The 26,878-nt window shown below is 51.8% G+C and overlaps 14 protein-coding genes across 14 annotated transcripts; 8 read left to right on the forward strand and 6 right to left on the reverse strand.

The window, feature by feature from the left end:
- Positions 1-596: 596 nt before the first annotated feature.
- BD324DRAFT_651014 (hypothetical protein) lies at positions 597-1,630 on the reverse strand (the record flags this gene model as incomplete). Its single annotated transcript, XM_022018248.1, has 2 exons — positions 597-1,430; positions 1,475-1,630. The coding sequence occupies 2 exons, from the start codon at positions 1,628-1,630 to the stop codon at positions 597-599; spliced, it is 990 nt and encodes a 329-aa protein (XP_021871458.1).
- A 224-nt stretch (positions 1,631-1,854) lies between these two features.
- Positions 1,855-3,346, forward strand: BD324DRAFT_448988 (Pyruvate/Phosphoenolpyruvate kinase-like domain-containing protein). The gene is made up of 5 exons (XM_022012812.1): positions 1,855-2,366; positions 2,416-2,440; positions 2,487-2,613; positions 2,691-2,929; positions 2,981-3,346. The coding sequence occupies exons 1-5, from the start codon at positions 2,235-2,237 to the stop codon at positions 3,241-3,243; spliced, it is 786 nt and encodes a 261-aa protein (XP_021871459.1). The 5' UTR covers positions 1,855-2,234; the 3' UTR covers positions 3,244-3,346.
- A 9-nt stretch (positions 3,347-3,355) lies between these two features.
- BD324DRAFT_626130 (hypothetical protein) lies at positions 3,356-5,054 on the forward strand. Its single transcript, XM_022015871.1, has 12 exons — positions 3,356-3,492; positions 3,530-3,624; positions 3,684-3,775; positions 3,821-3,885; positions 3,943-4,093; positions 4,146-4,168; positions 4,213-4,297; positions 4,354-4,440; positions 4,501-4,510; positions 4,552-4,623; positions 4,680-4,748; positions 4,788-5,054. Exons 1-12 carry the CDS (start codon positions 3,431-3,433, stop codon positions 5,009-5,011), a joined length of 1,035 nt encoding a protein of 344 aa, XP_021871460.1. The 5' UTR covers positions 3,356-3,430; the 3' UTR covers positions 5,012-5,054.
- Positions 5,046-8,456, reverse strand: BD324DRAFT_681313 (hypothetical protein; the record flags this gene model as incomplete). Its single annotated transcript, XM_022019114.1, has 8 exons — positions 8,139-8,456; positions 7,996-8,091; positions 7,604-7,945; positions 7,530-7,558; positions 7,355-7,475; positions 7,285-7,311; positions 7,169-7,235; positions 5,046-7,124 (listed from the first exon to the last, which is right to left on the reverse strand). The coding sequence occupies exons 1-8, from the start codon at positions 8,270-8,272 to the stop codon at positions 5,046-5,048; spliced, it is 2,895 nt and encodes a 964-aa protein (XP_021871461.1). The 5' UTR covers positions 8,273-8,456.
- A 2-nt stretch (positions 8,457-8,458) lies between these two features.
- Positions 8,459-11,468, reverse strand: BD324DRAFT_626138 (LETM1-like protein-domain-containing protein). Its single transcript, XM_022015872.1, has 11 exons — positions 11,224-11,468; positions 10,601-11,166; positions 10,392-10,535; positions 10,209-10,340; positions 9,955-10,158; positions 9,655-9,909; positions 9,499-9,606; positions 9,174-9,452; positions 8,858-9,121; positions 8,681-8,808; positions 8,459-8,640 (listed from the first exon to the last, which is right to left on the reverse strand). Exons 1-11 carry the CDS (start codon positions 11,330-11,332, stop codon positions 8,607-8,609), a joined length of 2,223 nt encoding a protein of 740 aa, XP_021871462.1. The 5' UTR covers positions 11,333-11,468; the 3' UTR covers positions 8,459-8,606.
- Positions 11,469-11,689: 221 nt separating this feature from the next.
- Positions 11,690-12,459, forward strand: BD324DRAFT_642247 (cytochrome b5-like heme/steroid binding domain-containing protein; the record flags this gene model as incomplete). Its single annotated transcript, XM_022017473.1, has 4 exons — positions 11,690-12,020; positions 12,074-12,142; positions 12,216-12,276; positions 12,375-12,459. The coding sequence occupies 4 exons, from the start codon at positions 11,690-11,692 to the stop codon at positions 12,457-12,459; spliced, it is 546 nt and encodes a 181-aa protein (XP_021871463.1).
- A 186-nt stretch (positions 12,460-12,645) lies between these two features.
- On the forward strand, positions 12,646-14,192 carry BD324DRAFT_626152 (hypothetical protein). Its single transcript, XM_022015873.1, has 5 exons — positions 12,646-12,825; positions 12,952-13,055; positions 13,144-13,207; positions 13,272-13,399; positions 13,483-14,192. The coding sequence occupies exons 1-5, from the start codon at positions 12,768-12,770 to the stop codon at positions 14,041-14,043; spliced, it is 915 nt and encodes a 304-aa protein (XP_021871464.1). The 5' UTR covers positions 12,646-12,767; the 3' UTR covers positions 14,044-14,192.
- Positions 14,193-14,247: 55 nt separating this feature from the next.
- BD324DRAFT_626162 (mitochondrial carrier domain-containing protein) lies at positions 14,248-16,076 on the forward strand. Its single transcript, XM_022015874.1, has 13 exons — positions 14,248-14,448; positions 14,501-14,542; positions 14,604-14,620; positions 14,679-14,782; positions 14,842-14,909; positions 14,973-14,984; positions 15,049-15,256; positions 15,311-15,413; positions 15,483-15,561; positions 15,614-15,659; positions 15,721-15,779; positions 15,835-15,909; positions 15,966-16,076. The coding sequence occupies exons 1-13, from the start codon at positions 14,421-14,423 to the stop codon at positions 15,998-16,000; spliced, it is 876 nt and encodes a 291-aa protein (XP_021871465.1). The 5' UTR covers positions 14,248-14,420; the 3' UTR covers positions 16,001-16,076.
- Positions 16,077-16,677: 601 nt separating this feature from the next.
- BD324DRAFT_651022 (hypothetical protein) lies at positions 16,678-18,304 on the forward strand (the record flags this gene model as incomplete). Its single annotated transcript, XM_022018249.1, has 3 exons — positions 16,678-17,314; positions 17,376-17,452; positions 17,504-18,304. The coding sequence occupies 3 exons, from the start codon at positions 16,678-16,680 to the stop codon at positions 18,302-18,304; spliced, it is 1,515 nt and encodes a 504-aa protein (XP_021871466.1).
- Positions 18,305-18,454: 150 nt separating this feature from the next.
- BD324DRAFT_579611 (putative Carboxylesterase) lies at positions 18,455-19,622 on the reverse strand (the record flags this gene model as incomplete). Its single annotated transcript, XM_022013394.1, has 6 exons — positions 18,455-18,511; positions 18,564-18,858; positions 18,898-18,970; positions 19,023-19,062; positions 19,123-19,235; positions 19,310-19,622. The coding sequence occupies 6 exons, from the start codon at positions 19,620-19,622 to the stop codon at positions 18,455-18,457; spliced, it is 891 nt and encodes a 296-aa protein (XP_021871467.1).
- A 635-nt stretch (positions 19,623-20,257) lies between these two features.
- Positions 20,258-21,540, reverse strand: BD324DRAFT_579732 (hypothetical protein; the record flags this gene model as incomplete). Its single annotated transcript, XM_022013403.1, has 6 exons — positions 20,258-20,440; positions 20,499-20,554; positions 20,613-20,835; positions 20,898-21,158; positions 21,232-21,313; positions 21,371-21,540. The coding sequence occupies 6 exons, from the start codon at positions 21,538-21,540 to the stop codon at positions 20,258-20,260; spliced, it is 975 nt and encodes a 324-aa protein (XP_021871468.1).
- Positions 21,541-22,361: 821 nt separating this feature from the next.
- On the forward strand, positions 22,362-22,895 carry BD324DRAFT_449755 (hypothetical protein). Its single transcript, XM_022012814.1, has 3 exons — positions 22,362-22,466; positions 22,510-22,519; positions 22,571-22,895. Coding segments are annotated over exons 2-3 (267 nt in total). The 5' UTR covers positions 22,362-22,466; positions 22,510-22,517; the 3' UTR covers positions 22,836-22,895.
- Positions 22,896-23,468: 573 nt separating this feature from the next.
- Positions 23,469-24,942, reverse strand: BD324DRAFT_651025 (hypothetical protein; the record flags this gene model as incomplete). The annotated part of the gene is made up of 5 exons (XM_022018250.1): positions 23,469-23,512; positions 23,560-24,351; positions 24,418-24,546; positions 24,601-24,655; positions 24,709-24,942. 5 exons carry the CDS (start codon positions 24,940-24,942, stop codon positions 23,469-23,471), a joined length of 1,254 nt encoding a protein of 417 aa, XP_021871470.1.
- A 166-nt stretch (positions 24,943-25,108) lies between these two features.
- BD324DRAFT_626177 (hypothetical protein) lies at positions 25,109-26,831 on the forward strand. The gene is made up of 4 exons (XM_022015875.1): positions 25,109-25,930; positions 25,980-26,053; positions 26,105-26,232; positions 26,332-26,831. The coding sequence occupies exons 1-4, from the start codon at positions 25,437-25,439 to the stop codon at positions 26,743-26,745; spliced, it is 1,110 nt and encodes a 369-aa protein (XP_021871471.1). The 5' UTR covers positions 25,109-25,436; the 3' UTR covers positions 26,746-26,831.
- The last annotated feature ends 47 nt before the right edge of the window (positions 26,832-26,878 follow it).

The raw sequence follows: 26,878 nt of genomic DNA on the forward strand, positions 1-26,878 counted from the left end.
GGTAGGTATGGAAGCGACTAGCATGAGAGACATGCAGAGGGTCATTAGCTGGATAATGAAACGCATTTTCGAGTGAATGAACGAGTGTATGGGTGGGTAAGAATAGGTAGTGAGAGAGTAGAGATACACTTGGCGGGCCAAGAAGTGATCAGTGGTCTATTCTTCATCCTCTTTATCATCCTGCTGGAAAGGGGGGGTCACGTCGCGTTCAGTGAGCAGACAATCAGCACAATCGGGACAGAAAAAAGGAGGTCAATGCTGTGTGTGAGTGAGTATAGCTTGCCATCAAAGGAATTTGCAGGTCCCCGATCAGTGCTCGTGGGAGAAGAGAGAGTTCTGAAGTTCTGGAGTTTCGGTGACAGAGGAACATACAAGGAAGGGATGTTTTTACAAGGAACAAAGGACAAATCCCAGGTAGAAAAAAGAACCTGAAACGAGGACAGGCGTGTCGGCGTTACAGGTCTAAGTCCCCAAGCGAGGCACACGCATTGTACACTCGACAAACAATGCATGCGCTGCGGCTCATGGTCTTCTCGTCGTCTCAGCTCAACCGCTCAAGCGACAGGTACCATGGATGATGACGGAGAGGTGCTATGTTATGAGCTCAGACCTCCAGAAGAGGAGCCAGTGCGAATTGTACGTGGCACCGTCGAATTTTCTGTGGCATCCGCGACATCGCTCGTGAGCAAGGATCTGGGAATGGTCGGGCTCGATGCCGTCATTCCTGAGGAGGTCCGCGTGTCTTGGACTCCGCGAGCGAGTCTGTAGGGCTCGACCGCAGCGGTCCCGGCCTCATCAGTGTGCTGGTACGCTTGGACCTCTGAAACCTGCTCCCATTGCCCTGGTATTGTGTCAGACCCGGCTGTGCGAACCTCCCTCGTCTCTGATTGGTCAGAATCTTCTTCCATGTCTGTAACATCGACGACTCTTGGCCCTGTGATGTCGGGCCCCTTGTAACTGGGCGATGTGGCCCTGTCGGTTCCTGATGTCAGAGCGGATAGCACTGCAGCGAGGACTTGAGGATCTCTCAATGCCTCTATAATCGTCCGTATTTTTGACGTCGTATCCGAGGGGCTTTGCTGCGATTTAGGCGCTCGCTCTGACACGTTCGTCGTTTGCGTGGGCATGTATGATCCCTGGAATGGCCTAATTGGCGGAAAGTTGTTGAATATGGACATCGGACCGAAGAAATCGTCATCATCATCATCATTAAAAATCGACGTTCGGCCCATGCCACCGAAACCAGAAAGGAGTGATTGACCCAGATGACCAGGCCACGTCATGTCGCTAAGGTCCGGAAAGTGGACTGAAGGACTTGCCGCCCATTTGAAAGGTCTTGTCACTTCTCCGCTTTCGTTCAGGAATTGAGGGAGGACGAGGTCGGTCAATGCTGAGCGTGGACCGGGCGCCAGGGATGCCATAGATCTCAGCTAGCCAGAACTCAGCAAGTCTTCCCCTGAATGCTTCGACTTACCGGGTCTCGCGTTCCCGTCTTAGCGCTAAGAGCGACTCTCAAATCTGAAGGCAGCCTTGTCTCGGTCCAAAAGTTCGCGATGTCCGCCTCGGACCCAAGCACTTCGACCTTTCCAGATTCACCTGGTCGACCCCATGTATACCCGACTAGTTTCATACCCTTGAATGGTCCAGAAGACTCTCCTTCTGGATAACCGTACTCTTATGCCACGCTAAATTCATTGGACTTCGTGTCTGGCGGATCGGCGATCGCTCGCCCTGGGGAGCTGATCACACTCTGTGGAGGTCGGGTGACAAGCTCTGTCGACGTAGTCTCAGTGCTCACTCCCATCGTCGTAAATCTGGACGTTTCTTCTCAGTCAAGAGATCGAGTTTGCAACGGCTAGGAGAAGTGTGAGTATTGTGTGGCAAAGACCTCGAGAACATTCTCGATATGACTAGTCCGGATGAAGACTCTTCCTTTGCAGTGAGTGCTCTCCTTTCAGCAGGCTTATGGAGCTCTAAAGAGAGCAAACCACCAACCACTACAGCCAAGTGGCATTTGAAATCTGCCTCACTCACTGTACTTCATCCCGCCACGAGGCAAAAACGGCGCACCGGAAGTTGGACCGGAGACGGTCTTCCGATCGGAATTCACCGAAGACATGCCGGTCATGTGGAGAAATGTTGGACTGAACAGCGATATAATTACTATACACCTAGCTCCATATCAACCTCAGCTCGCTCTTGGGTCGACTGCATATCCGTTGATCAAATAAAAAATGGCGAGCACGAAAGAGAACACGTTCCTGCGGATGAATCAGCTCTTGAAGAGTGATAAACCTGTTTTCGCAACGTTTCAAACATTGAAGGGAGTCAGGACATCCCAGATTATCTGTAACGCTGGATTCGATGTGAGCTGGCCGCTAGAAACACAGTGTAGTGCACTGACGAGGTTCTCAGGCTATCGTCATTGACTGTGAACATGGTGAATTTCGTCTCTCTTGGCCTAAATATCAAGCTCATGTCCTCAGGAAACATTGGCGACAGTGACATGCACGACTCGGTTGCGATCATCGCAGCCATGGGTGTTGCTCCGCTAGTAAGAGTCAGAGGTGACTCGCCTGCTCTCATCAAGCGAGCTTTGGACACTGGCGCACAGTGAGTTACCTGGCCTCTGGAGATATATTGTAGCCCATCTCCAGATACATTCGTTGACTCCTCTTCGCCTTGCCTAGCGGTATCATGATTCCCATGGTCAGCACTGCTGAGGATGCCAAACGAGTCGTTAGCATGTCCAAGTTCCCACCCATCGGTATCCGAGGTCAAGGATCACCTTTCGCTCCATTTGCTCAGGGTTTCAAAGCGCCTTATGACTACGTCAACCAGTACAACGCGAATACCATGATTATGGCTCAGATTGAAACCGCTTTGGCCATTCAGAATGTCGAAGAGATCGCTCAAGTCGAGGGACTAGGTAAGACATCGAAAGAGATGCTGCTGAAGCGGTACTGACGCTCTCCCCCAGACATGCTCTTCATTGGACCGAATGATTTGGCTCTATCGATGCTCGGCTATGTCCCATCCAACGGGACAGAGCAGAACTACCTTGACGCTATTGACAAGGTCGTGGCTACCGCCAGGAAATACGGCAAGAAGACAGGTATCCTCGTCAATGACGGAGCCACCGCCAAAAAAGTTATTGGCAAATTCGACTTGATCGTCATTAGCGCAGATGCCAAGCTCTTCGGATTAGCGCTCGGGGCTCAGGTCGCCGCGGCCAGGGCATGAGGAGAGGGCCTTTCTAGCCTGAGACGAAACAAAATCACATGCATGCATGCTGTCCAGCGTCACATATCTTTGAATGCTCTCGGATGCATCTTTCCTTTTATTTCTCCGAGCCGATCAATTTTCTCGCATCAGATAGCCAAAATAAGCAATCTCGCCTACATACCCTGCCGATCTTTGATCCTACATTATGAGTCTGGTGGATCTAGCGGGACAGCTGCAGAGACAAGACTTCAAAGACATCCCTATCATGTGCGTCAAAGCGCTATCCTCCTCACTCACCACGTAGCGACTTGTCTAACGCTCGCTCAAATTCTGTTGACGCAAGACGCAAGGTTGCCATCGAAGTGAGAAATGCATGCTTGAATGCTGGTTTCTTCTTCGGTATGTAGAATCCTGCTCTATGATTTACTCTGACTGTTCAAAAACTGACTGAGGAACAGTGCAGAATCATGGTGTACCGAAGCATGTCGTCCAAGGCGGCTTTGACGCAGCAAAAGTCTTCTTTGAACAGGACAATCAAGTCAAGGAATCGGTATGTATACATGCCGTCAAGAGCTCTGTACGCTGATCTTTCTAGGTGGACATCAGCAAATCTGACAACTTTCGAGGCTACATGAAGCTGTTGAGCGGGAATGCTAACCCGTATGGATTGTCCAGATCGTGTTGTTCGGCTTACTGACCGCACAATGCTTATCATAGTGAAAGCAAAGGCGACCTGCACGAAGCTTTCAACCTGGGCTTGGACCCCTCGTTGGACGCCGCGCCGAGAGGTCATAAGACTTCCGAGGGCTTGAGTCATTCTGACAATCTGTGGCCCACTGTGGAAGTGTGGAAGGGAGCCGCTTCGTTCGTGCGTAAGACAGAGAGAGCTCTTGGTTGGATCATTTACCGAGATTGAACAGCGTCAAGCAGTCCTTGGTTACTAGTGAGGCTCGAGGAGGAGTCTGAGGACGAGACTGACCTGTAAAGTTCTGCTGTCCTGACTCTCGGACAATCTCTGTTCCCCTTGTTCGCCTTGGCTTTAGATCTCCCAGAAGATTTTTTCGCCGACAAAGTGGGTAACAATCCTCCTTGATCGACGCAATGACTGAGGTTCATGCTGTATCACAGGTACAGCACCCAGCGGCCATCATGAGACTGCTTCATTATCCCGGTACGCCGAAAGATAGACAAAAGGAGGAGAATCCAGGTATAGGAGTAGGTCTTTGAGTGATGAGAAGAGAATCGAGTGAGCTAATAAGCCTTTCATCCCCTCAGGCTCATACAGGTATGCTTGCAAGTCTCAGCAGAATGCTCACGGTGCTTCAGATTATGAATGCTTCACTATACTGGCTCAGGGTGGTGTTCCAGGCCTCCAGGTGATGAACAGGAAAGGGGACTGTGAGTCGGGCGATTGATCACACCCAAGACTTGTTCACCTGATCTCTGGCTTGCAGGGATCGATGCGCCTTATATCCCGGACACATTCGTCATCAACATTGGCGATCAATTCGCCAGATGGACGAGTGCGTCATGATGAATGGTTACCTGCTGATGTCCCCTAGATGACATCTTCGTCTCCACGCCTCATCGAGTCTTGCCGCCTACCCAGACTCGGTACTCTATCCCATTCTTCTTCGGTTGCGACCATGATGTCCCTTTGATACCACCTCCAACGTGTATCACCGAGGATAGACCACAAAAGTACCCGGTGGTCACTGCTGGGGCATACGTACACAGTCGATTGAGCGAGACATATACCGTCCAACAGGAGGAAAAGGTGGCATGATCAGTGATCGTCCTCGAAACTGCATGCATACAGATCAATAGGAATCGACGGTTGAGTGCCGCCTGTGTCTGTCTCTTGTCGGCTCCGCTCCTCCATCAAGATAATTCCCTCCCAGCGTGTCGACAGTGTTGGATCGACCATGAAGCGGTCGCTCGACATTCTGAGCCTCGCGAGCGTGTTCCTGAAAGCTAGTCGTTAGTTCCCCCGAGAGCATACTCTCCGGTCGTGCCACCTCGTCAGAGATATCGCTCGACTCTGAGAGTGGTGCCGAAGTTGACGATGACAACGAGCTGACGCTTCTGTCCTTTCCCTTCGGCCTCGGCGTACCAGGTACGGAGAATCGGGGGAGAGAGACTGTCAGTCTTGTTCCCGGTATCCTGAGGGCCGTTTTCGGCGGAGGCGATACAGGCGACAGAGAGCGGGTAGGCGAGTTTGGAGCCGATCGAGTCTCTCCACTCGACACAGTTGAGATGGGACTGAGATCGAATCGGACGCCTTGAGCCGTTCTGTTCGACCTGTTCGACCGTGAGGACGGTGACCTGGGTATCGCCATGGAGGATCTGAGAGTATCCAAACGTGAAGTAATGGAGCTGTGTGAAGACTCGGATTTCGCACGCGGAACTGTCAATGTTGCGCGTTCACGTTTGATTGCTTGACCGTCAGACAAGAGTTGTTGGCCTGAAGGATGTTGTATATTCGGGACAGAAACACCGACAGCTGCGTGGGAAGCTGAGCTTGACTGCTGATATTGAATCGGCGAAGAGATAGCTGCTCCAATGGGCGCCGACGGGCTGAAATAGTCTCGCGTAGCAACAGCAGCCTGCTGGATCTGCTGCACAGTTATAGGTTCTTCGCGCAAGGGCGAATTTTCCCGCACGAAACTGACATCCCGTACTTTCAGGGTTCCTTCTCCGAGAGGCGGGGTGGGCGTCTTCGGTACATCTCCAAGCTCGCGATGATGTAGTGTGGGGGGTGGCGGCGATCCTGATGTATCTTTCGACGAGAGAATCACTCCGCGGGGAGGCAGCCGATCGTCTGGACTTTGTTTACTGTCTGCACTATTCTTCCGATTCGCTGTTGCCGAGCTCGCTGCTTCTAATGCCAGTGTCGGTCGCTCAGGAGGTAAGGGAAAGAGCGTATCGACTCCCGACGGGAGTGCTGTTAACTTTTTGCTGTCTGTTCTTGGGGCGTCTTGGCTGTTCGGATCGTCCACGATCGACTCTGGCTCAGAATAGAGCAGTCTGCTGGCCGTGAAGTCTTCATTGCCGTGGGGAGACTGGATGCTTGGGTTTGTTTGATCTTCTGCGATAACGGCGAGAGGATCAGTGGGTCGTCTACGGCCTTTGTGGGGAAGCGGGAGGTGATTTGATGAAGTCTGGCCTGTTGGAATCTGGCACGAACGATCCTTGAGGTCGCCATCTGTGTCCTGAGACTGAGATCTGAGCTTTGTGTTCTCCTGCCGCACAGCATCTTTAGTTCGTTTCCGTTGTGGAGGCTGAGGTAGGCGGGACTGCCGATCGGCACTCTCATCCGAGACTCCTCCATTCTCCACTCCAAGTTTCTTTGACCGAGTCTTTTCCACTTCCGCCGCCCTCCTCACTCCCATTTGACCGTCTTCCCTGATATACCGGACGAGATGACCGCCAGGTCCATGTCGTTCCAGTATACCCGCAGGAACGTGACGTCCAGGTTGATCAATCCCTCCTTTGGCAAAAGTAGGATACCCACCTTTCCTGACGTCCTGCTCTTCAGTCATCTCACCGAATTTACGAGTGGGTCCTCTCGCCGCACTTCTCTCATTTGACAACGCGTGACGTCTCTTGGCTGCGGAAGGCACAGGATCCACGAGGACCAAACCTTCATCGTTCTCGTCATCTTCGTCTTCGCTCGGTAGGCCCAAGTCATACGCTGTGTCATGGGATGGCCGATGTCTCTTTTCGACGTCTCTGCCTTGTGTGGCTGAGAACTCAGACCCGATCGTTTCTCGTCTGACGGCTGCGTCGTACAAGAATGGTGGCGGTGTCCAGTATAGTAGGCGGGTAGAGAGCGAAAATCCGAGCATTTTTTGAGCTGGACGGTCATATTTACGACCCCGATACCATATTGCACCCGCCTGAGATAAAGATATCAGCATCTGTACATTCCGGGCTCTCGTACGATCACTATGTTCGTCGAGCCTACGGCGAGTAAGGCCCACGCAGGTATCAGTACCTTGGGCTTTTGACTGACCGAGATGAGCTTTGCATTCGTTGTCCGGATGAGGACGAGCTCACTGAACCTGGAGATTCTGAATTGCGATACTAAGGAAGACCGATCAGCGCGTCCAAGCAATGGTGTCCCCACATCTCCTGCAGGCAACCAAGAGCTAGAGGTGGATTTTGGGGTCCGAGCCAAGGCAGATGCTTGAACAGCATTTTTTCGGGATATCCAGCCTGCACAAATAAAAGCCCACTGAGGACAAACGCTAATGTTGGCTCAGTACACTTCAACAGCGTGTGCTACTAGGTGTGACACTCACCCATAACCAGTCGAGACATCAAGAGGAAGCTGAGAACCGATTAGCGTGAATTGAGGGATTCAGATGCCACTCACAAGATCCCTCCCGGCTGATCTGGGACAGACGACAGTCCCACATAGCTGATATTGGCATCGGTCGCCGAATTGGTCTCCGCACGACGTCGCATACCATTTGCTGCCCGCTCATCGACACCGATCAAGAGGGAAGCCGTAGCCGCCGAATGAGAAGCCTCGAGACCAAGGAGGTTTACTAAAGTCGCTGGCCGTCCGTCCGGATCCAGTACGATCACAGCAGTTTGATCCGCCTCGCTCGTACTGACGCTGGTCGTAGACGGGATGGTGGGAGGCGAGGTCGTAGTGCTTGGTGATGTTTGAGAGCGGATGACCGCGATGAGAGATGTAGGAGTACGGGTTAAGCTGCTCATGCCAACCGTGTTAGAAACGGACTTTCCAGGCTCGCCGAGCACCGAGACGGGATTTTGGCTGGCCTGTGCATCGCCGATAGACCGACGGTCGCCGTAGGTGAGGAAGTACCTGTGGCATTAGAATACTCGTCAAGATCGCTGTGGGAAAACGTCAGTCAAGTCGAGCGGCGGGAGCAGCAACTCACCTTGCAACAGCTATGAATTGTGCTACCAGAGCCCAACTGATGAAGACCAAAGCGATGAGCCGAAAGAGATTGTAGCTTGTCCAAATGAGAGTCGGGCGGTGCATTTTCTGAAGACTTTTTGTGCGTGAACCCATGAGCGAGGCCCACTAAAGTGTCGGCGCAGTCAAACCGACACTAAGAGCCTGAGAGGTTGCCGTAGGGCATTAGGACTTGAAGACTTTAGCTTGCATGGATTCTGCTACGCGACGATCAGTGTTCCAGGCTCGATCCTCTGAGAGGACTACCTTTCTCGATCCGTTAGGGTAAGCGCTTCAAAGGAAGTGACTCGTGCAGATCATGCTCAAAGAGTGACTCATGCTTAGGTTCAAAGTTGACGTACAGGCGATGCATTGGAGTGATGTGGAGAGGCTGTGAATTGGTCCGGAATGACACAAGTGCAATAGGCGATGTAAACGGAGACGAGCGAGACTACTCGTCAGAGATGATGTCTTCCCGTTTGGGTCTGATTAAAATGTCAGCGATGATTTCGCATGCCAACTCACTTGAGATCTTTGACATCCTTGCTGTGTCTGATATCTGCACCACGCGTCAACAGCTTCTTGGCCTCTTCATCCTCCATGCCGAGTCCAAGTTGTCGATCCTGAGTCAATTCGACAACGTGGTCAAGTTCCTACAGCTTGTGAGATTGATTGCAGGAGCCTGCAGACATGTCGACTCACGACAAGACCGTCGGAATCCACATCTAGCTTCTTTCCAAGACCCTCAATTTCCTCATCACTCGGTTTGTGTTTGATTTCCCTCATCGCTCGCTTCAAGTCTCCAAGGGTGATCTGGCCCTTCGCATTGGTCTTGATAATGTTCAAGCTTGATCCAACCTTTTCATCGTATTTCTCGAGCTGAGCATCAATCTTCTTGATCATGGACCTGACGCGTTTCGAGACGGCCACAGCTCCCTTGTCCTCGTCGCCTCGCTGGTCAGATTCCTGCGAGGGCTATCAGCTGGAGGAACCTACCAGGATAAGAGATTGGGCTTACCGCTTCGGACAACAAGTTGTCCTCCAGGAGATCGTGTAACTCATCTCGCTCCTTCGCGATCGAGGACTTGGCAGTCAAGATGGACAGTGCCTCCGCCAGCTCGTTGAGTTGCTCCTTGGTCATACGAGCATCCACGGGCTCTTGAACAGCGGCTGTTGGCTCTTCAGATCCAGTCTGGGACTTGGCAGCGTGTGATGCATCGGAGTCGTGTGCTGCTGCGGCTTCGAGCTTGGCGGCTGCTTCGGCCTCTTTCTTTTCGCGCTTCGCCGCTTCTTCCTCCTATACACGAGTTAGCGATTTGGGTCGGCCGACGTGAACGACTCACGGCTTCCTGCTCTTCTTCATCCTCGATCAACTCCTGTTGCTGCTGCAAGACTTCAAGCTTCTGCTTGTAGGTCGTCTCGCCCGATACATTGAGCTCAGCTTCGTCGATCTAGAGCGGGTTAGCCTTGCAGTGCAGAATGGATTCGTCGTAACTGACCAAGTTTTCTGGCAGGGATCCCAGTGTAGCCACGAGGTCGTTCATTAGGTCGCCCTTGTCCCCGTTGAAGTTGAAGGCTCTCGAGAGGATCAACAAGACACCAGAGATACCGTGGTTGTAGTGAAAATCAATCCATTGGTCCAACTCTTCTCTCAGTCGGGCGGGGGAAACTCCGGTGATTCGAATTCCACGAGACTGACTGGCAGATTGGAGCTCTTTCGTAGACAGAGAATCGACACCTTCGGCGAAGATCATCTACAAATGTGTCAGCTGTTTCAAAAGGCATGGAGGGAGGCTCACCATATCATCGACTCGGACTTTCTCCAACTTGTTTCGAATGTTGAGCTTGAGGAAATTGTCTGTACCCCATGTATTGATGTTCATGTATCGGCAGATGGAAACGAGTTGCGGTCGAGTCAGGTTGTCGAGTGTCAGATCGTCGTGGAATAGTTTGGCGACTCGCACAACGTCGTCGTGCGATGGCGTCTCTCCAGTGGATCTGACCTAGGCGAGAGTCAGAGGTTTGACATCATTCTCGAGGCGATCTGACTGACCTTTCTGAAGAACTCCTTGAACTCGTCACTTCTGACGACGCTATCGGCTTTGAGACCCGATTCCTTGACAGTCTCCTGTAAGAACTTGGCCATCTCAATTCTGACTCGGAGCAATTTGCGCTCTTTCTCTTCCTGGAAAAATACAAGTGTCAATCGAATTCGACTACTCATGATTCAACTGACCCTCGCAAATGTGCCCTCAAAGGTGCTAGGCAACATGTTGGGGAAGAGTTTGAGTGCAACGGGCAGTAGAAGCTCCATGAAGGGAACGATGACGAAGACGGAAAATGGAATCAGACGAAGCAAATCACCAGTGGTACGTCGAAGCTGTAGCTTTTGTGAGCTACGACTCCAAGGGGGCAACAGCAACAATAGGAGTAGTAGTAGCTCACCTGCCTGCGCTCCCTTCTGGTCAGAGTATCCCCCTTCAAAACTTGATAGAGAAGCTTGGTGGAGATCTTGATCTCCTTTCCGAGAAGCTTTGTTCCGGCCCAGTAGTGCGCAGCTTCCTTCTTAACCACTGCCCAAGCTCTAGCTGGAAGTGACTTGTCCGAAGTCTTATCCTTCTTCGCAATTTCTTTTGGCTGGTCTTCCTTCTCTACTGGAGGCATAGAAGTCTCTGACTGCTTGTCTGCAGGTTCGGTAGAGGTTTCTGTCTCGGCAGCAGCAGCTGACCGAGGTTTGTGAGGGAGATTCGGGGCTGCGGTTCGGGGTCGGAACGTCGTTGCAGGAGGATATTGGGACGAAGAAGGAGAGGAGCTGGAGGTGGATGTAGATGAGGAGTTGGGTGGGGGTGGGGGTGGAAGAGGAGGGGAGGTGTCAGGTCGGTGAGTTTCGGTGGACACATATCTCCTAGTGGCCAGAGTCGAAGGAGGAAGAAGCAGCAATGAGAGGGAAGGATGTGTCAGTCGGCCAGATCTCGTCACTGTAGAGTGAAGTCTGTAGGACGCGCTAGTGGCTGAGCATGACGCTGTATCAGCGCTCTCTATCCGTTCCATTTGAGCTCTGCACCTACCTCCGATCACCATGGCTACTGGAAGGCTCTTTGGCAACGAGTGACGTGTGACTGCTTGCCCCAACCGTAGCCGCGAAGGACCGGCAGCATTGAGCGCCGTCGCCGACATGGCAGATAGACACTGCTAGGCAGCAGACTCAGAGGGTATACAAAAGCGAAGGGACAGAGTGAGCGGGAGGCAAGGTCCAGACTAGGTCAGCATGATGCTGAATGTCGTTGTGTCAAGACCCAGAAGAGAAAGGAGGATGAGATGTCTTCGGCCTCTTTTATTTTTCCCAAAATCGAACTTTTTTCTCTGCGGGATGGTACACGATCACGCTCGGCACTCACGTCCTGGCCAGCTTGCTCCTCTGCTTGAACCTTACAATCAACCTGTGACGAGGCTCAAAGCCGTCACATTGTGCGTTCGAAAAGCGTCTTACAGTACTAGAAGCGTGTGACGCTGCTCGTCATGGACAGACTCGGTATGTCTTTGACCAATCCCCTCAATATGGCTTTGATTCCCCCGATCCTCTATCTCATATACAAAGCCATCTTTCCGACACCTCCATCACCTCTCAAGTCTGTACCGACAGAGTACTCGCCAGACACGTACAATTGGATGCCTGCGAAGCATCCACACGTGCTCTGTTATAAGCAGTTCACTCCGGTTGAACTGGCACAATACGACGGCATAAATGATCCGAGGATCTGCCTGGCGATCATGCGAGTTCCTAGAGATGGCAAGATACCAGAAAGTGGTAAGGCAGAGAGGACAATCTTTGATGTTAGTTCCGGCAGGAATTTCTACGGACCAGGTGCGCGAAGCTTAGCAGGATAGACAGAAGAACGTCAGACTAATAGGCCCCAGATGGTATGTATGGCAATTTCGCTGGACGAGACGCTTCGCGTGGGATGGCAAAGCAATCGTTTGATGATGGTAAGTGGAAACTCAGAGACCTGGTCGTCGCTGGCCTCACAAATTTTCTTGTCGCTGACACAAACGTCTGCAGACATGCTCACACCAGTGGATCAATCATTGGACACCTTGGCAGATCTGACACAGGCTGAAATGTGAGTTTGCGATGCATTCCCGTACGCTCGTCGCCCCTGGATCCACCACGCTGCTTTGAGTCAACGCAGAGCGCTGAACGTTGACCATATGTTCCCAGAGACAATATGCGAGGATGGCATGAGCATTTTGAGCGAAAATACACTGTCTGCGGGGAACTGGTCGATCAGAAGAGCTCAGTATAGACCAGAGAGCTATCTCATGGCTTGTTAGTCCACCTTGAACCAGTCCCAATAGGAGACAATATACCTGACACTTAGGTTGTATGTGTATATACCTTATTCCATGCGCTGCCACGTGCCACTTCCGAGCGGGATGGGTGCCATCCCACCCCTGAACTATAATGACGTAGCGTGAACCTTTAATTGCGACATCACCCCTCCTCCCCTTTGTGTGTGTCTTATTTTGGGTGTCTGTTTGATCAACTTCTTACCGGACTCCAGCTACCTACCATCATCCCATCTCTAGTCTATCGATAACACCACAATCCACAATGGGACTCTTTGGCTCATCTGACCCCACCGTCAAGCAGGAGAAGCTCATCAACAAGGGTGAGTAGAGGGGGACGATCGTGTGGGAAAAAAGAAAATCGAAGAGGGGGAGGATCTGTGATTCCCGCTCTTGCCACCGCAACGTCAACAATGATGGAAGGCAGGTTGCTGATGAACACTCTACAGAGGCAAAGAACGACGAGAAGGCTCTCAAGTCAGCTATCAAGGACGTATCCAACACTGAGAAGGATGAGCGTCACGCTCTCAAGCAGAAGCACGCCGCTACCGAAGTGAGTCCAGGGGATAATTTATCAATTCGCGACACACGCAGGCCATGGAGCAGTGCACTCGCTGATACCCCCCTTCTTTCACTCTTAGGCGTACGAGAAATCTATGAAGCACGAGCAAAAGATTCGTGAAGAGCTCACCAAGCTCACTGCTAGTATGTCTTGGGATTGTCTTCTCTTGATTCACATCGGCGTGCTGGCTCACCTGCTCAATTGCAGAACACGAAGCCGCCGTCTCTCACATGAAGGCAATGGAGAAGGAACTTCAATCGAAGACTGAGGCTCACCAAAGAGCCTACGATCTCAGTCACAAGACTAAGGGTGAACTTGAAAACCTGCAGAAGGAGGTGAGTGAGCTCGCCAGATTCGAGCCATCTTTTGCCTACGCTACACGACGATTGAGATAGGCTGACTGATGCTTTCTTCTCAGAACGCCGGCCACGAGGCCGAACGACAACGACGTCTCAATCAGCTCCACGGTACCGTCGGCGCCGCAGCTGGAGGTGATGGTGTCCTTCGAGACATTAACGGAAACCCGGCGCACGGACCTGATGCTCGAGGAATCTCTCGTGAACCATCCAATGCGAGCCGCCACAACGTTGCACCAATCGCTGCCGGTACGGCGGTCGGAGCAGGTGCAGGTGTCGCAGGCGCCGAAGCTGTCTCGCACGAAGGTACCGCACCTCAGACTTACCAAGCTCCAGCGGCAACTCAAACCGTCCCTCAGACGACTGAGCACCTCGCTTCGCCAACCACTACCACTACCACAAATGCCAACACCTTTGCGCCTCCGCCATCTCATCCTTCTACCGCACCGCAGTCTGCTGCTCCTTCCGTTGTCGGCTCGACGACATCTCCCACCATCGCCACCGCCCCTGCTGTCCAGACCACCGCCCCGACACATGAAAACATGTCTCCATTGGGAACTGTGCAACCCCATCAGACCACTACTGAGGGTCAGCATGTCGCGGAGGCCGTCAAGTCGATGTAGGTGAGGACGTTACTATGGAGAGCCCTTTACTTTAGTCTATAGATCCTTTTCATCCTCTACCTACTCTCATCTTCCCTACGGCCAATTTGATCTGGGCTACTGTTATACACGACTGTCCTACACAATCCTGCGAATGCATGTCTTGATACATTCTCAATATCTATCTGCCGCCGGATAAATGCTGGTTTCAATCTCCGGTCGGCTCTTGATTCTTCCGGAACCGAAAACAGTTTCGAGGAAGAAGCGTACGCGCGAATGGTGAAGGGGGAGGCTAGGCAGATCATTTGTTGCTCATTCTATACAAAGGTCGAGTGTAGACAACCTCTGCCGGTAGATAGGCCGGAATTGTCTGAATCACTGAGAAGAGCTGTCTGAAAATGTCCGACGGTGTCAAGAAGCAAGTCCGTAGGTCGTTCTGATCTCCTCGCAATCATGGCGCTCATCAATAATAACACAGCCCTTCCATTCGTCTACACCTTTACAGCGGGTGCAATCGCAGGTGAGCGGGAGCGGACGGCCTGACATCTGTTAGGCAAGCTGATCCGATCTGTCTCTGCAAGGATGTACGGAGCTGCTAGTGAGTCCATCGAACTTGCACTGCTCTACCTCGCTTATGGGTTCTGCTCGCGTAACAGTTGTTGTACCCTCTTGATGTGGTCAAAACTAGACAACAGCTGGATACCAGCGCCAAGGGAGCTGGTATGATGGAGACATTCCGGAACATTATCAAGCTCGAAGGGTGAGCTCAACTCGATGCCTCTCACCATCTTCGCACCATTTGACCAACCGCGCGCACAGACCCGGACGGCTGTATAGAGGAATCATCCCACCGTTGATGTTGGAGGCTCCAAAGAGAGCTGTCAAGTGTGAGTCTGCACCAAGCAGACCAATCTCCTCTTGATGTTGTCGCTGACGAGGTAACGATCCAGTCGGCGCCAACGGTTCGTTCCTGCTTTAGACTTGCTGCGGCACCGTTCCATTGACCGACCTTTATCTACTCCATAGGTTACTGGGGAGGCGTGTTCACGAACAATGGTCAGACCAAGATGACTCAATCTTTGGCCATCGTCACGGGTTTTGCAGCTGGAGCTACTGAATCGTTTGTCGTTACGCCTTTCGAGCTCGTCAAAATCCGATTACAAGACAAGAAATCGACTTTCAAAGGTCCTATGGAGGTCATCCAGCACTCCTTCAAGACGCATGGACCGCTAGGGTGGGCAGGCGCATCTGAGTGGTATGACATTTGATACTGATGCGCATGAGATAGTCTTTACCAAGGAATGGAGGCTACGTTCTGGAGACATACGTGGTGGAACGCAGGATACTTTGGAACAATTTTCGGCGTCAAGGGAATGTTACCAAAGCCAGAGGTGAGTCCACTCATGGTACAAAGGTTCGGATGGCGTGTTTGGCTGACGGCGACGACGACGACAACTTAGAGCAAGCAAGCTGAAGTCATGAACAACTTTATCTCTGGAACGATCGGAGGATTTATCGGGACGACATTGAACACGCCGTGTGCGTAGGACTACAGATGACACCCGGAGACTAGACTCACTTAATTTCTTAGTCGATGTGATCAAATCCCGAGTTCAACTGTCAGGTACTGGACCTTGGTGAGTTGCTGCGTCTTGGTATTGTCGCTGGAACAATCTTGCTCATTTACGCTGCTTCCAGGTCATATCCTGGCCTGTATCAAGTCGCAAAGGCCGAAGGATTCGGTGCCCTGTACAAGGGTGCGTCAGGATTTCGCAAAGTTCTCGCATGTACAGGACTGACTGCTACATCTAGGATTCGCTCCCAAGGTCTTGCGTTTGGCACCGGGAGGTGGTGTCCTGCTGTTGGTGGTGGAAGCATTGTCGGCGGGTAAGTGCGACAAGACAATGACATATGGCACGAGGCTGATCCAGATGTCGCTCTAGTCTTCCGAAAGCAGCTCGGACCTCCATACATATGATCTGTCTAGAAAGTCGGATACTCCAGTCGGATCGTCTCTCGCATGCATCATTTGGGTAATGGAACAGGAATGATTCGCTTTGAACAGGCAGAGAGGTATGGGCTGAGAATCCACACCTTTCCGCCTCTCGAGAGATTCATGTTGCTCGCTGCGGGTCCGCCTTGAAGCGGTCCTCCTTCCTGCAATGAAGAAATGCGGAGCCGCACTCTGGTGCGATCGCCTGTTATCGAACATATGTCGTTCACAGAGCTCTGAATCATATCTGCGGGTGGATTCGGACCACGCCCGCGGCTAGCCGGAGCCCTTGACAACCACGTATTGCTCCTTAGCTTCGGCCATCGACGTTTCGGACCACAACACTCCTGGCACATTTGAGAGCTGTCTTGGGATACCATTCCCCTACAAGGTGCAGCTCCTGAGCTATCTGGCGCCGCCACCTCTTTCTGAAGGACCCTGCGACCCCGCCTTTCAGAGCAGTGCCCCATATTGTATCGCCGGGGTTGATTATCATTATTTTCAATTTTCACGACACCCGTTTTATTATAACCACCACCTTCAACGTCATCTATCACTGCCGCAGGGCCTCTGCAATATCAATCGGGTCGGGTCTGGCATCGTTCTCATCCACCTGTTTATCAAAGGAGGAGCTTCTTGGATCGGACGCTCATAGACATAGCATGGACATTCAAAGTCCCCCGGAAGCGGAAGCGGGGCCATCGAGACTGCGGCGATCACAACCAAGCACACGACCGCTCATTGTCTCGGACTATCACTCATATCACCATCCATATATTGGCCCATTGATCGGCGGAGGAAACCATAAGCGGAATACCCACCATGCGAAGAGAAACGCTCGACCAAAGCAGCATCTTCAGCTCACGCCGTCGGGCGATCCGACACCCGCACTTGGATCCGGTACTGCGTCATCTTCGTCTCGACGTTCAGCTGGCACCAAAACGTCTAAAGGCGGTGGCGGAACGAATGGTCGTAAACGAGTGACTCGAGCTCAAGCCCGAGCGAGAGGTTCCTCATCTCCCATGACGGATTTAGAAGCCATAGCATTGGAAGATGCCGCTGTCAAAGGCGAGATAAGTCGATTAGGCCTAGGGTTGAGGGATGTTCAAGGGGACGGAAATTGTCTCTTTCGAGCGCTGGCAGATCAACTTTGGGGAGTCGCTAGACGCCATGGAGAAGTTAGAAAGCTGGTCTGTGACTATCTTGAGACGAACAAGGATGGAATGGAAGCGTTCGTCTGGCCGTTCTTGAAGGAAGGAGAGGATTATCAAGGATACGTGGAGAGGATGAGGCAGCTCTGTAAGTGGGGAGGGACACAGGGCCAGTATTCGAGCGACAGTCGTCTGATCATGTCTTGCAGCTCAATTCGGCAGTCATATAGAGATTCAAGCTGCGGCTAGAGTATTTAGACGCAACATCCGTGTGGTCATGTCGACGGTGAGTCTGCTCATCCACGAGAGCTCCCCTGCTGATCGGAATAACCCACAGACCTCCTTCACCATTCCCTGGCAAACTGAGACCGAATCTCATCAAACGCCTCGACCTGACCAATCTATGGAAGAGGATTACTTTACCATTCCTCGGCCACGTACCAGATCCAGCACCACCAATCTTCTCATGACGCCAGCTCTTCCACCTCCTTCCACCCCATCCTATGCCAAAACATTGGCAGAGTACATTCCTTCTATTCGCCCTGGTCGATCGATGCTCTGGCTAGCCCTTTTCTCTCAAGCTGAACATTTCCAAAGTATCCGTCGGAAAGGTGATGGCGATTCTGGTCCGGCCGAAATCGAAGATCGGCTGGCTATCCCTCATGAAAAGGATCAATCGGAAGCTGCTCGTCGTCAGCGAGGAGAAGTCGTCGAGGGACCATCTCAAGGTTCAAGTAGCATCGCCTCTGGTGGCTCGTCTGTGGTCTCTCAAGTCCTTGCGTCGCTACCAGCAGGGCACGGCGTCTCCGAGGATCGTGCATCAGGAATCCTCGCCAGAGTCAAGGGTGATCTTGGCGAGGCTGTAGAGCTCTTACTAGAGGAATTGCGCTTAGAAGGAAGTGATCCTGAGCAGCATGGTCAAGGAACAACCAGCAGCTCGGACGGAGGATCGTCACCGACCACGGCTTCGTCGTCGAATCCTACTTCCCCGTCCGAACAAGCGGACGACCAAGTCAAACCTCCGCTGCAGAATGTCAGCTCAGGAGGTCGAGGTCCCATTCGAGGGACTAGTCATCGAGGAAATGGTGGGGCTAGAGGAAGGGTAAGAGGTAGACCAGTGGCCGTTGCAGTAGTGTAGCGGATGTTGCAATCGTTGTCATCATCTTTTTAATCTCCTGGTTGTTATAGTCTCTTCATGGCTATATTGTACAGCTTGGCTTCATATTCGCAACATAGTATATTCTAGGCGACAACCAAATGTATCCCTGAGCTTTCTTCTTCTTCGACATTAAGCCTTGAGGTGTTTCGCATGGAACGCAATGTGCTCTGGACTGAACGTCGAGATCTGCACTCGCGGTATTAGCTTAATCGTACAGATCGTTGCGTAGCGCACTCACAAAGTAATACGAGTGATCGTATCCATCTTGGAGTCTGATCTGAACTTCATCTTCTCCTCTGCCGGACGCTTTCGCGGCTTCTTTCAGAGCATCAGGTTCCAATTGACCCTTCTTTAGGAAATCATCCGCTGAGCCCGTATCTACCAACATCCTAAGAGAGCCTTTGGGCGCATCGATCGAGCTGAGAAGATGGGACGCGTCGTATGGTGTCCACTCGGATGGAGGACTGGATCGAGTACGTGTCAAGAGGTAGTTTTGGAATGCTTTGGTCCCCCATGGAGTTCGAGATGGATTACTAAGAGGGGTAAGCAGCTTCCGTATGAAGATCACTCACCAGGCTGGAGCAAACGCAGAGGCGGATGTGTACTTGTCTAGATTCTTCAGGTACAATGTCAGAGCGCCATGACCTTCAATTCAGAGATCAGAATCACGGCTTGGAAAGACACCAGCTGGGCTCACCTCCCATGGAATGACCCATGATGGAGACTTTGTCAAAGTCCTAAAAAGGTATCGAGGGTCAGAAAACGGTTCAAGATTGAGCATTTGGTCACTCCCTCACCAGTCCCAAGTCTGCTTCCTTGAGAACCTTTGGTATCTCTTCAACGACAAGGTCGTACATGTTGTAATGCTTCTTCCACTTGTCCGCCGTGGCATTGAGATAAAATCCAGCTCCTGAGCCATCGCTTCAGCGATGTGGTTCTAAAGCAATAGATTCTGTCCCTCTCCGCTCCGCTCCGTTGACTCACCCGTTCCAAAGTCCCAATCATCATCTTCTCCCTCGATCCCAGCACCTCTCGGACTAGTATCAGGTAAGACCAGTGCCAAACCTTCCTCTCCAGCCTTGTTGAATAGTCCGCCCTTTTGCGCTCCAGTATCTTCATTACAGGTCAGACCGGCAAGGTAGAATAGGACGGGAACGGGGGAAGCAGGTTTGTTCGTAAATGGTACGAAAACGTTGACATTCGTTTTGAGACCTCCCAAGGACGTAGACTCAAAGGCGTATTTCGTCAGAGTTCCTGTGGATACTCTGTTACTGGACACTTGCTCGAGCTTGGTCATGGTGAGCTGTAGGAGTATACGAGTGTATGGATACCCGTAAGATGCTTCGTGAGAGAGACCGTTGGAGTTCAAAGTCAAGTTGTGGGTTTCTATTTTTCTTTGAGATGAGGTCATCTCGGACGGACAAAGTGGAGGTCGGAAAGGGTGGGCGCGTGTGGCTCTAGTACATCTTTTCGTCTCTTTCTGCAAGCATGAGCATCCTGCTCGAGCAGTCTAATCTCCATGGTTACAGTCAAAAATCATAAGTTGCATGCAGATCGTCAAGCGTATATACTCTGCTATTCTGATCCTAGACAAGGAAGCGAGATAAAGCTTTGGAAAACATTACAGAGGAGGTGGAAGATTGAAATCCCCAAATTAGAGAAGAAAAAGGAGGAAAGAGGATGTAGATTGGTGACAGCCATTACCGGAGCAGTAACAAGAAAGATTCAAGATGGTGAGGTACTTGTCAGGCAAAGGCGCGAGTAGGAGAGAGCGTGCGTATAGACAACGTGGCAGGAGGTTTATGTAGCACTTTTGAAAACTTGTATGAACAATGTCGTTAAGAGGGTACGTGGCGTGCGGAGCGTAGCGTGGCGTGACGCGGTGTAGGAATGGTGCGTCGATCGTGTGAACAACTATGGCATGAGACCGCCTCAAGCCTTTGTTCGAGCAACGTCGTCCGAAGAGGATGAGGAGGCAGGGAGGATTCCTCCAGCTTCGGCCGCTGCGGCAATATCGTTTCGAGTATGAGCGCCTTGTCCGTGTCGATGTCCGAAGGGGAAGATGAATTTGTACAGGGGTCGTCCGGCCCACAGACCGACGAGAAGAACGAGTGGCTGCAGAAGGCACGATTAGGCATGCCATTGAGGATTGGCAGAGTCAGGCAGGACTTACGACAAATTCAAAGACTCCAAAGACCCATTCGTGGAGTGCAGCGTACTCGTACAGACCTAGGATTCAATGCTGTCAGTGGAGTGGGGGGATCTTTGCAGCTATCTCTGTACTTACCCTGAGCGCCTTCGGCGATTCTGACAACGAGTCGAATGAAGAAGAGCCCGAACGAGATCAAAACTTGAAGCAAGAGCCCCTTAAGCAGAGGGTATTGAACGGAGGGGTCGGCAGTCTCGAGCATTCGGTTAGAACGACGAAGGATGACCCAAGTGAAGATGGAAACGATGATGATGGTGATGGCTTGGAGAGTATTGCCAGCGAGGAAAATAAGGCCAGAGGTCTGAGATCAATATGTGTCAGCGAGATGTTTGGGTACAGGTCGTTCGTTCCAGATATACTCACGCCCAGAGCGAACATGGGATCATCGCCAGTGTAGTCGGCGCTCTTGGCACCGATGACCAGCCATTGTCCACCCACTTGCATGATCTCAAAGACGACGTCGAGGATGACAAAGAGAGTGAGCAAGGACCTAGGTCGCATAGGCGACAATCGTCGACCATCCGGAGTGTACTTGATGACCCGTTGAATTGATTTGTAGAGAGCAGCCGTCATGAGAATGGTCCCAATTTGGATGAGATAGAATCCGATGAGTGCGGACATGCCCTGAACATACGGGTCAGGCGGGGGAATCTGCACGACGAGCTTGCGCGAGAGAGAGGGTTGGATGAGAACTCACGCTAAAAGGGTGACCATGGGAGTAGAGTCTTGCACCGAACCCGAGAGCTTCGATGATGGAAGCGAAGAAGAATAGTCCGTGGCTTTGATGTAGAATGAGCGAGAAGCAACACCAAAAGCGAGCTCAGGAGCGCACTCACACAGATCTCGTCCCTCTTCGGGTGAAGAGGTAGAAGAGATGAGGACCAGCCAAAGCGAGCCAAACAATGACCCCGACGATTCCCAGGGCGAGAGATGGCACGTAGCCATACTGCCACATGGCCGATTCGCCATCAGGAGGCGGAACCTGAACTGGACCAGAGTATCCCATGGTCTATATGGGGCGAGAAGCGAGAATATGTATAGATAGGAACAGAGGATGTGTATGTGATGTGGGGGAAAAGGGGGGAGGAAGAAGGACGGAAGGACGGACGGACGGACGCGATCACCATCAGCGATCAGGTCTACACGCGTATCATATGCCCGGTATGACTCACGGAATGAGGTTTGATCAAATGGGTAGAGATGGGTGAGGCTCACAGAGTCTTGAGTGATGTGACAACAATGACAAGTGACAACTGATGAGTAGCAGAGGAGAAGTGAAGTGAGAGGTTGGATGAAGGGGTTTTGAGAAGAGAGATGAGAAGCTGAGAGGCCTCGAATGGCTTCTTTATAACTTTCTCCCTGTTCAACCCCAATCTGTCGCCACTTTTGTCTCCCCCTGCCGTTGCCCTCCTCCCACCCACTTCCCTTGAGATAGTATCATCTTCGCTTCCAGACTACCCACTATCTGTTTGTGTGTCTCTCTCTCTCTTCTCATGCTCCGATCAGGGTCTCATTTGTGTACAAAAGGGGGGGAGATGGAGTTCAAGTGTGGATGAACCACATTTCCCGCCCCTAGACCCTTCTTCCCCCCCCCCCCCCCCCCCTGCCTTTGTTGGGGAACATCAGTCTCTCGCTTCCATTTCATAAGCTAAATGAAAGTGTCGCGTGTCTCCAGACGCCCCTTGGCACTGCAATGTGCCAACTGTCAAGGTGAAAAGATTGTCACTGTACACTGGTCAGTTGACAAGTCAGAAAGTAGTCAGAAATGTCTCGCCCAGGTTGTCAACTGTTGTTTTCTGTGACGATCCTCCGTCGTAAGAGACGGGCAGAGAGAGATGGGTTACATCGCCCCCCAGGTGGGACTGTATTCTGGACCCTCATCAGCCCTTGATCTGTAAAGGTGGGATTGGGTGTATTCAGGTCCCGACGGAGGTGAGCAGTCTCTCAAAGGATAGGAGATTCATATCTTGAGTAGGTTCCGAAATGTAAGCCTAATAACCAACATTGTCTATTGAATGAGTACGTGTTCTGTGTAGGAGGAGAAAACACATGAGCTATCACTTGTTTCTTTTTGGCGGGTGTGGGGGCGTGATTCTCACTTGTACACCATGTGAGAAAGGTGAGATAGGAGTGAGATATACGATCTCCACTCTCATTGGTTATGGCCAATGTGACGAAGGACAAATAGCTTTCCATGGTCAGACACCCCCTTTTTTTGGTGCTGGCCACCCCCTTAGCGTTTCGAATCCGAGGTCTGTGGCACATTCTGCTGGAATCAACCCATCTATGCTCAGACGATAGATCCACAGAGAAGGTCAACGTATGAGGTTCATGCCTTCTGACCGTACGCAACCAGAGGCCAAGCAACACACAGTACACACAGTCTCGCTTCTTTTCCTTTGGATCATATCATAATTCGGCTAGCGTGGACGCTGATCAGTGTGTGAGTGAGTCTATTGTAATGTTCCTGCGGAGTCTAAAGTAATAAAATGGCTAACGGTATATGAGATGAACCCATTTGTGTGCCATGTCCTAGTAGCTGGTAGATGTCAGCCTCCTTGTGGAGCAAAGGGAGCATGCCGCAGTGGACCTTGATGTATTGTACCGTATTTCGTACATTCTCCCCACTTCGCTTCGTCCTTTCGGAAGATGAACAGCCTTGGCGTTGGGCAGATAGGGTGACATGAAGATCGAGCCGCATGAATCAGATCGAGGCTATGGATATTGCCTCAGTCTTGCCGTGAGATTTGTTCCCCTTTTGAATTACCATCTAGACAGAAAAGACATAATTCTGTGGATGGTCGAGCTCAAGATCAAGAACGAAGCCAGCAAAAAGTGATATGCAGAGCTTATGCATGAGCGATGCCGACAAGAGATGCAAGCCAAGAAAAAGTCACGCCGAGTTTGCCATTGACAGATGTATGGAAGATTGGGTCAGGCTGGTGCCGGATTGCGGGCTGCGAACATGCTGTCCAATTCTTGCGAGGTCTCAGTGGATCGTCCTGATACGTGGAAGATCACTCACCACTATCCAGATCTTCTTTTCCTCTTCTATCCCTTCTCTGCCTTCGTCCGTCCCCTGAGCCATTCAAATCCGCATCGAGATCCATCGTCTCGTCTCCATCCTGTCCATTCCGCCGCCTTGCAAATCCCTCCAGTTCTTTATCGAGATCCTCCGCTGTTCTTCTGCCCCTACCTCTGGCTCTGTCATTTCCCGAAGGACGAGAATATGGATCTCTCCTCTCCCTACTGATCCGCTTGGCGAATTCACGACCTTCGCCAGAATCTCTCCCTTGCCACGTAAGCTGAGCATCGTCTTCTCTCCCCATCGATCTCCTTGCACCCGTCGCCGTCTCTTTCCCAGCTCTTCGCCCATGGCGTTGATACCATTCAGACATTTTCGCTTCTCTACGCAGCTCTGAATCGGATTCCACTGCGAATCTCACAGTAATTCGAGCATTCGCATCGACTCCAGGTGCCAAGTTCCATTCGTTGGCCATCTCATCCGAAGCTAATAAAGGTCGATCAGAACCAGATTGCGAGCTGGCAAAAGTGCCTCTTCCTCTTCGTCGAGGGGCCGACGAATCTTCAGGTTGAGATGAAGCGAGAAGCTCTGTGCCGGCTTTGGAGTCTGTTGGATCGAGTTCAGCTTGAGGTAGAAGATGAATAGGGACAGTATGAGCTGATCGTTCGAGGAGCGGATCATCTCCTTCTGTAGGATCGAACCCGGCTTTTGACAAGAGCGTCAGAGCGAGCAATGCGGCGGCCGGGGTGGGGAATAGGAGGATAAGAGTGGTATCATTTAGCCACTCGATCCCTGCAAGGATACCATTTCAGCCAAATGATGTAACAAATGGGATCTCTCTGAAGCACGCGAACCCACCCATGACGCCTGCGCCGAGACTTGTGGTCCAAGAAAACACTTTTGAGGTAGATAAATGCTTGATCACATCGGAGCGGATGAATAGGGCATTTGGGCGAATAGGGGACCGAACACTTTCCGACACAGCAGCTGAGTAGATGCTCAGTCCGAGCTGACAGAGAACGCTTCACGTTCCCAACTCACCAAGCCAGGCAGTAGGGTCATGCGTATCGAGCTGAGCTGCAAGTTCGGCGATCCGCTATTGTCCAAGTGAGCTCCTTCTCCTCTGAAAGCGATCGAAACTCGGCTCACAGGATCGCGCCTCACTCTCTCCTCTCCATCTACGTGAATGATGGCCGGAGTCTCTTCCAGCAGATACACTTTTCCTCGACTCATTCGACCCATCAGAGACTTTACATGATCTGGAACTTCAGCTCGGTAGTCGTCCAGCGGTCTATCCAGAGGGTCTGTTGATTGAGCCTCGCTTGTCTCGACTCCAAGAGTAGGATGCTCATCTGGAGGCGGTGTCCCTTCGTATGGGAGCATGTCGGACATCATATGCGACATTCTACACTGTATAAGATGGCCGTTCACAAAAAGTCATAACCCATGCCTGTAGCCACGTGTTTCAATTTTCCCACGGAGGGTGTATGTATATGTGCCCGGAGCTGCTGTGTGTTATCCCGACCGGGGGATGCGTCAGGGCTCCCATACCGAACCTTGTTACTGCTCCAACCCGACAAAGTACCAGTGTATACATCGGCTCGTCATCGTTATCTGGCAACTGCAGGCCGCTTGTATCCAGTAATATCAACCACAAAGTACTGCAACACAGCGCTTGTGGCTCGTCAGCTTTAGAACCACACAATCCCCGACCCATCACAACAGGATCAAGCCGCCTACCGCTGGTTTCCTTTCTAGTCGTTAAGCATTACACAACGCTTTCCTCTTCTCTAGATCGAAAAGACAGGACACCTCTGCATCTTCGAGTCATATCTTCTGCATCTCAGTGAATTTCGTCTGGTCATCGAGCTCCCAACATGTCATTCTTCAAGCGCAACAAAGGGCCTATGATCCCTCCCGTTGGATCGGAGCCAGACGACATGTATGCGTCGAGAGGCGGACCCGCGAATGGAGCGGGAGGAGATCCTTATGCGAATCGTGGCGGGAACATGGCCGGTGCAGGGGCTGGGGCTCGACGGGGTGGTGGCGGTAACGATCCCTACGCCAATGCCGGTGCCGGCGGTGGCGGACATGTGGATCCCTACGCTCAGATGAAAGCCAATTCAAACGCTCGATCGAACGACGGATGGGGAGCGAGTGGAAACCCTTACGCTAGACAAGCAGCTCCAGTGGATGAAGCGACTAGGAATGAACTGTTTGCGGGATATGCGCCTCAGCAACAGACCCAAAGAAGGCGAGAGTATGGTTACGAAGGACGTGAAGAAGAAGCAGACTTTGACGAGGATGAAGAGGTCGAAGGAATCAAGCAGGAGATGAGGGGTGTCAAACAAGAGTCATTGGCAAGTACGAGGTGGGTCAGCTGGATGGCGTGTCTCAACATCAATCTGACGACTTGATAGGAACGCCGTACGTCTGGCTAGAGAAGCGGAAGAGACTGCTCGAGGTACCATTGCTAGACTAGCAGACCAGTCTGGTAAGCCATGCTTCTTTTAACGAACGGTCCGTCGTTGAGTTCTCTTGTCAGAGCGCATTGCCAACACTGAGCGATACCTCGATGTGGCAAAAGCCAACAATCAACGTGCGGAAGACAAGGCCGAGGAGCTGAGACAGCTTAATCGGAGCATCTTCCGGCCTGTCATTGTATGGAACAAGGTAAGCCCTTGTCATTCGAGTGGAATACTTGCTTATACTCGAACTTCCCCTACTCCCACCTTCATTTTCTCCCGCCTACGCCCTTCTGTGTATTCGCAGGACGCCAAACGAGCCGCCCAAGAAGAGAAGATCAACAATCGTCACGCCATGGAGCGTGTAGACCGTGCCAAAGCTCTGAACGACATCTCTGATACCCGTAGACGTCTTGGTGAAGCTGCCAATCCCCTGCCCAACGGCGGTCGTCAACCTCTCCCAGGCGAGCAAAAGGCAAAGAAGGAAGCTCGTGCGCGATACCAGTTCGATGCCACTGCTTCCGACGACGAGCTTGAAGATGAGCTCGATGAAAATCTGGACGAGACGTATGAGATCTCGAAGCGACTCAAGAGTCTCGCCACGGCCATGGGTGATGAAGTGACTGGTCAGAATGCTCGTCTGACGGGCGTTACGGATAAGACGGACAGTCTCGAATTCGCCGTCATGAAGAACACGGAGAGATTGAAGAGAATCCATTGAAGCGCTCTAGAGTCGGTGCTATTCTAGTAATGGTTGTGACGAGCATCCTGTAAAGTATTTGTACATGTATTTGATGATAGCTCATGCCCGTCGTCCGTCTGTCTGTCGGCGGCCGTGAAGCAGCCAGGCTTTC

The sequence above is a fragment of the Kockovaella imperatae genome, assembly GCF_002102565.1.
Source record: "Kockovaella imperatae strain NRRL Y-17943 chromosome Unknown BD324scaffold_6, whole genome shotgun sequence".
Taxonomy (NCBI): Eukaryota; Fungi; Basidiomycota; class Tremellomycetes; order Tremellales; family Cuniculitremaceae; genus Kockovaella; species Kockovaella imperatae.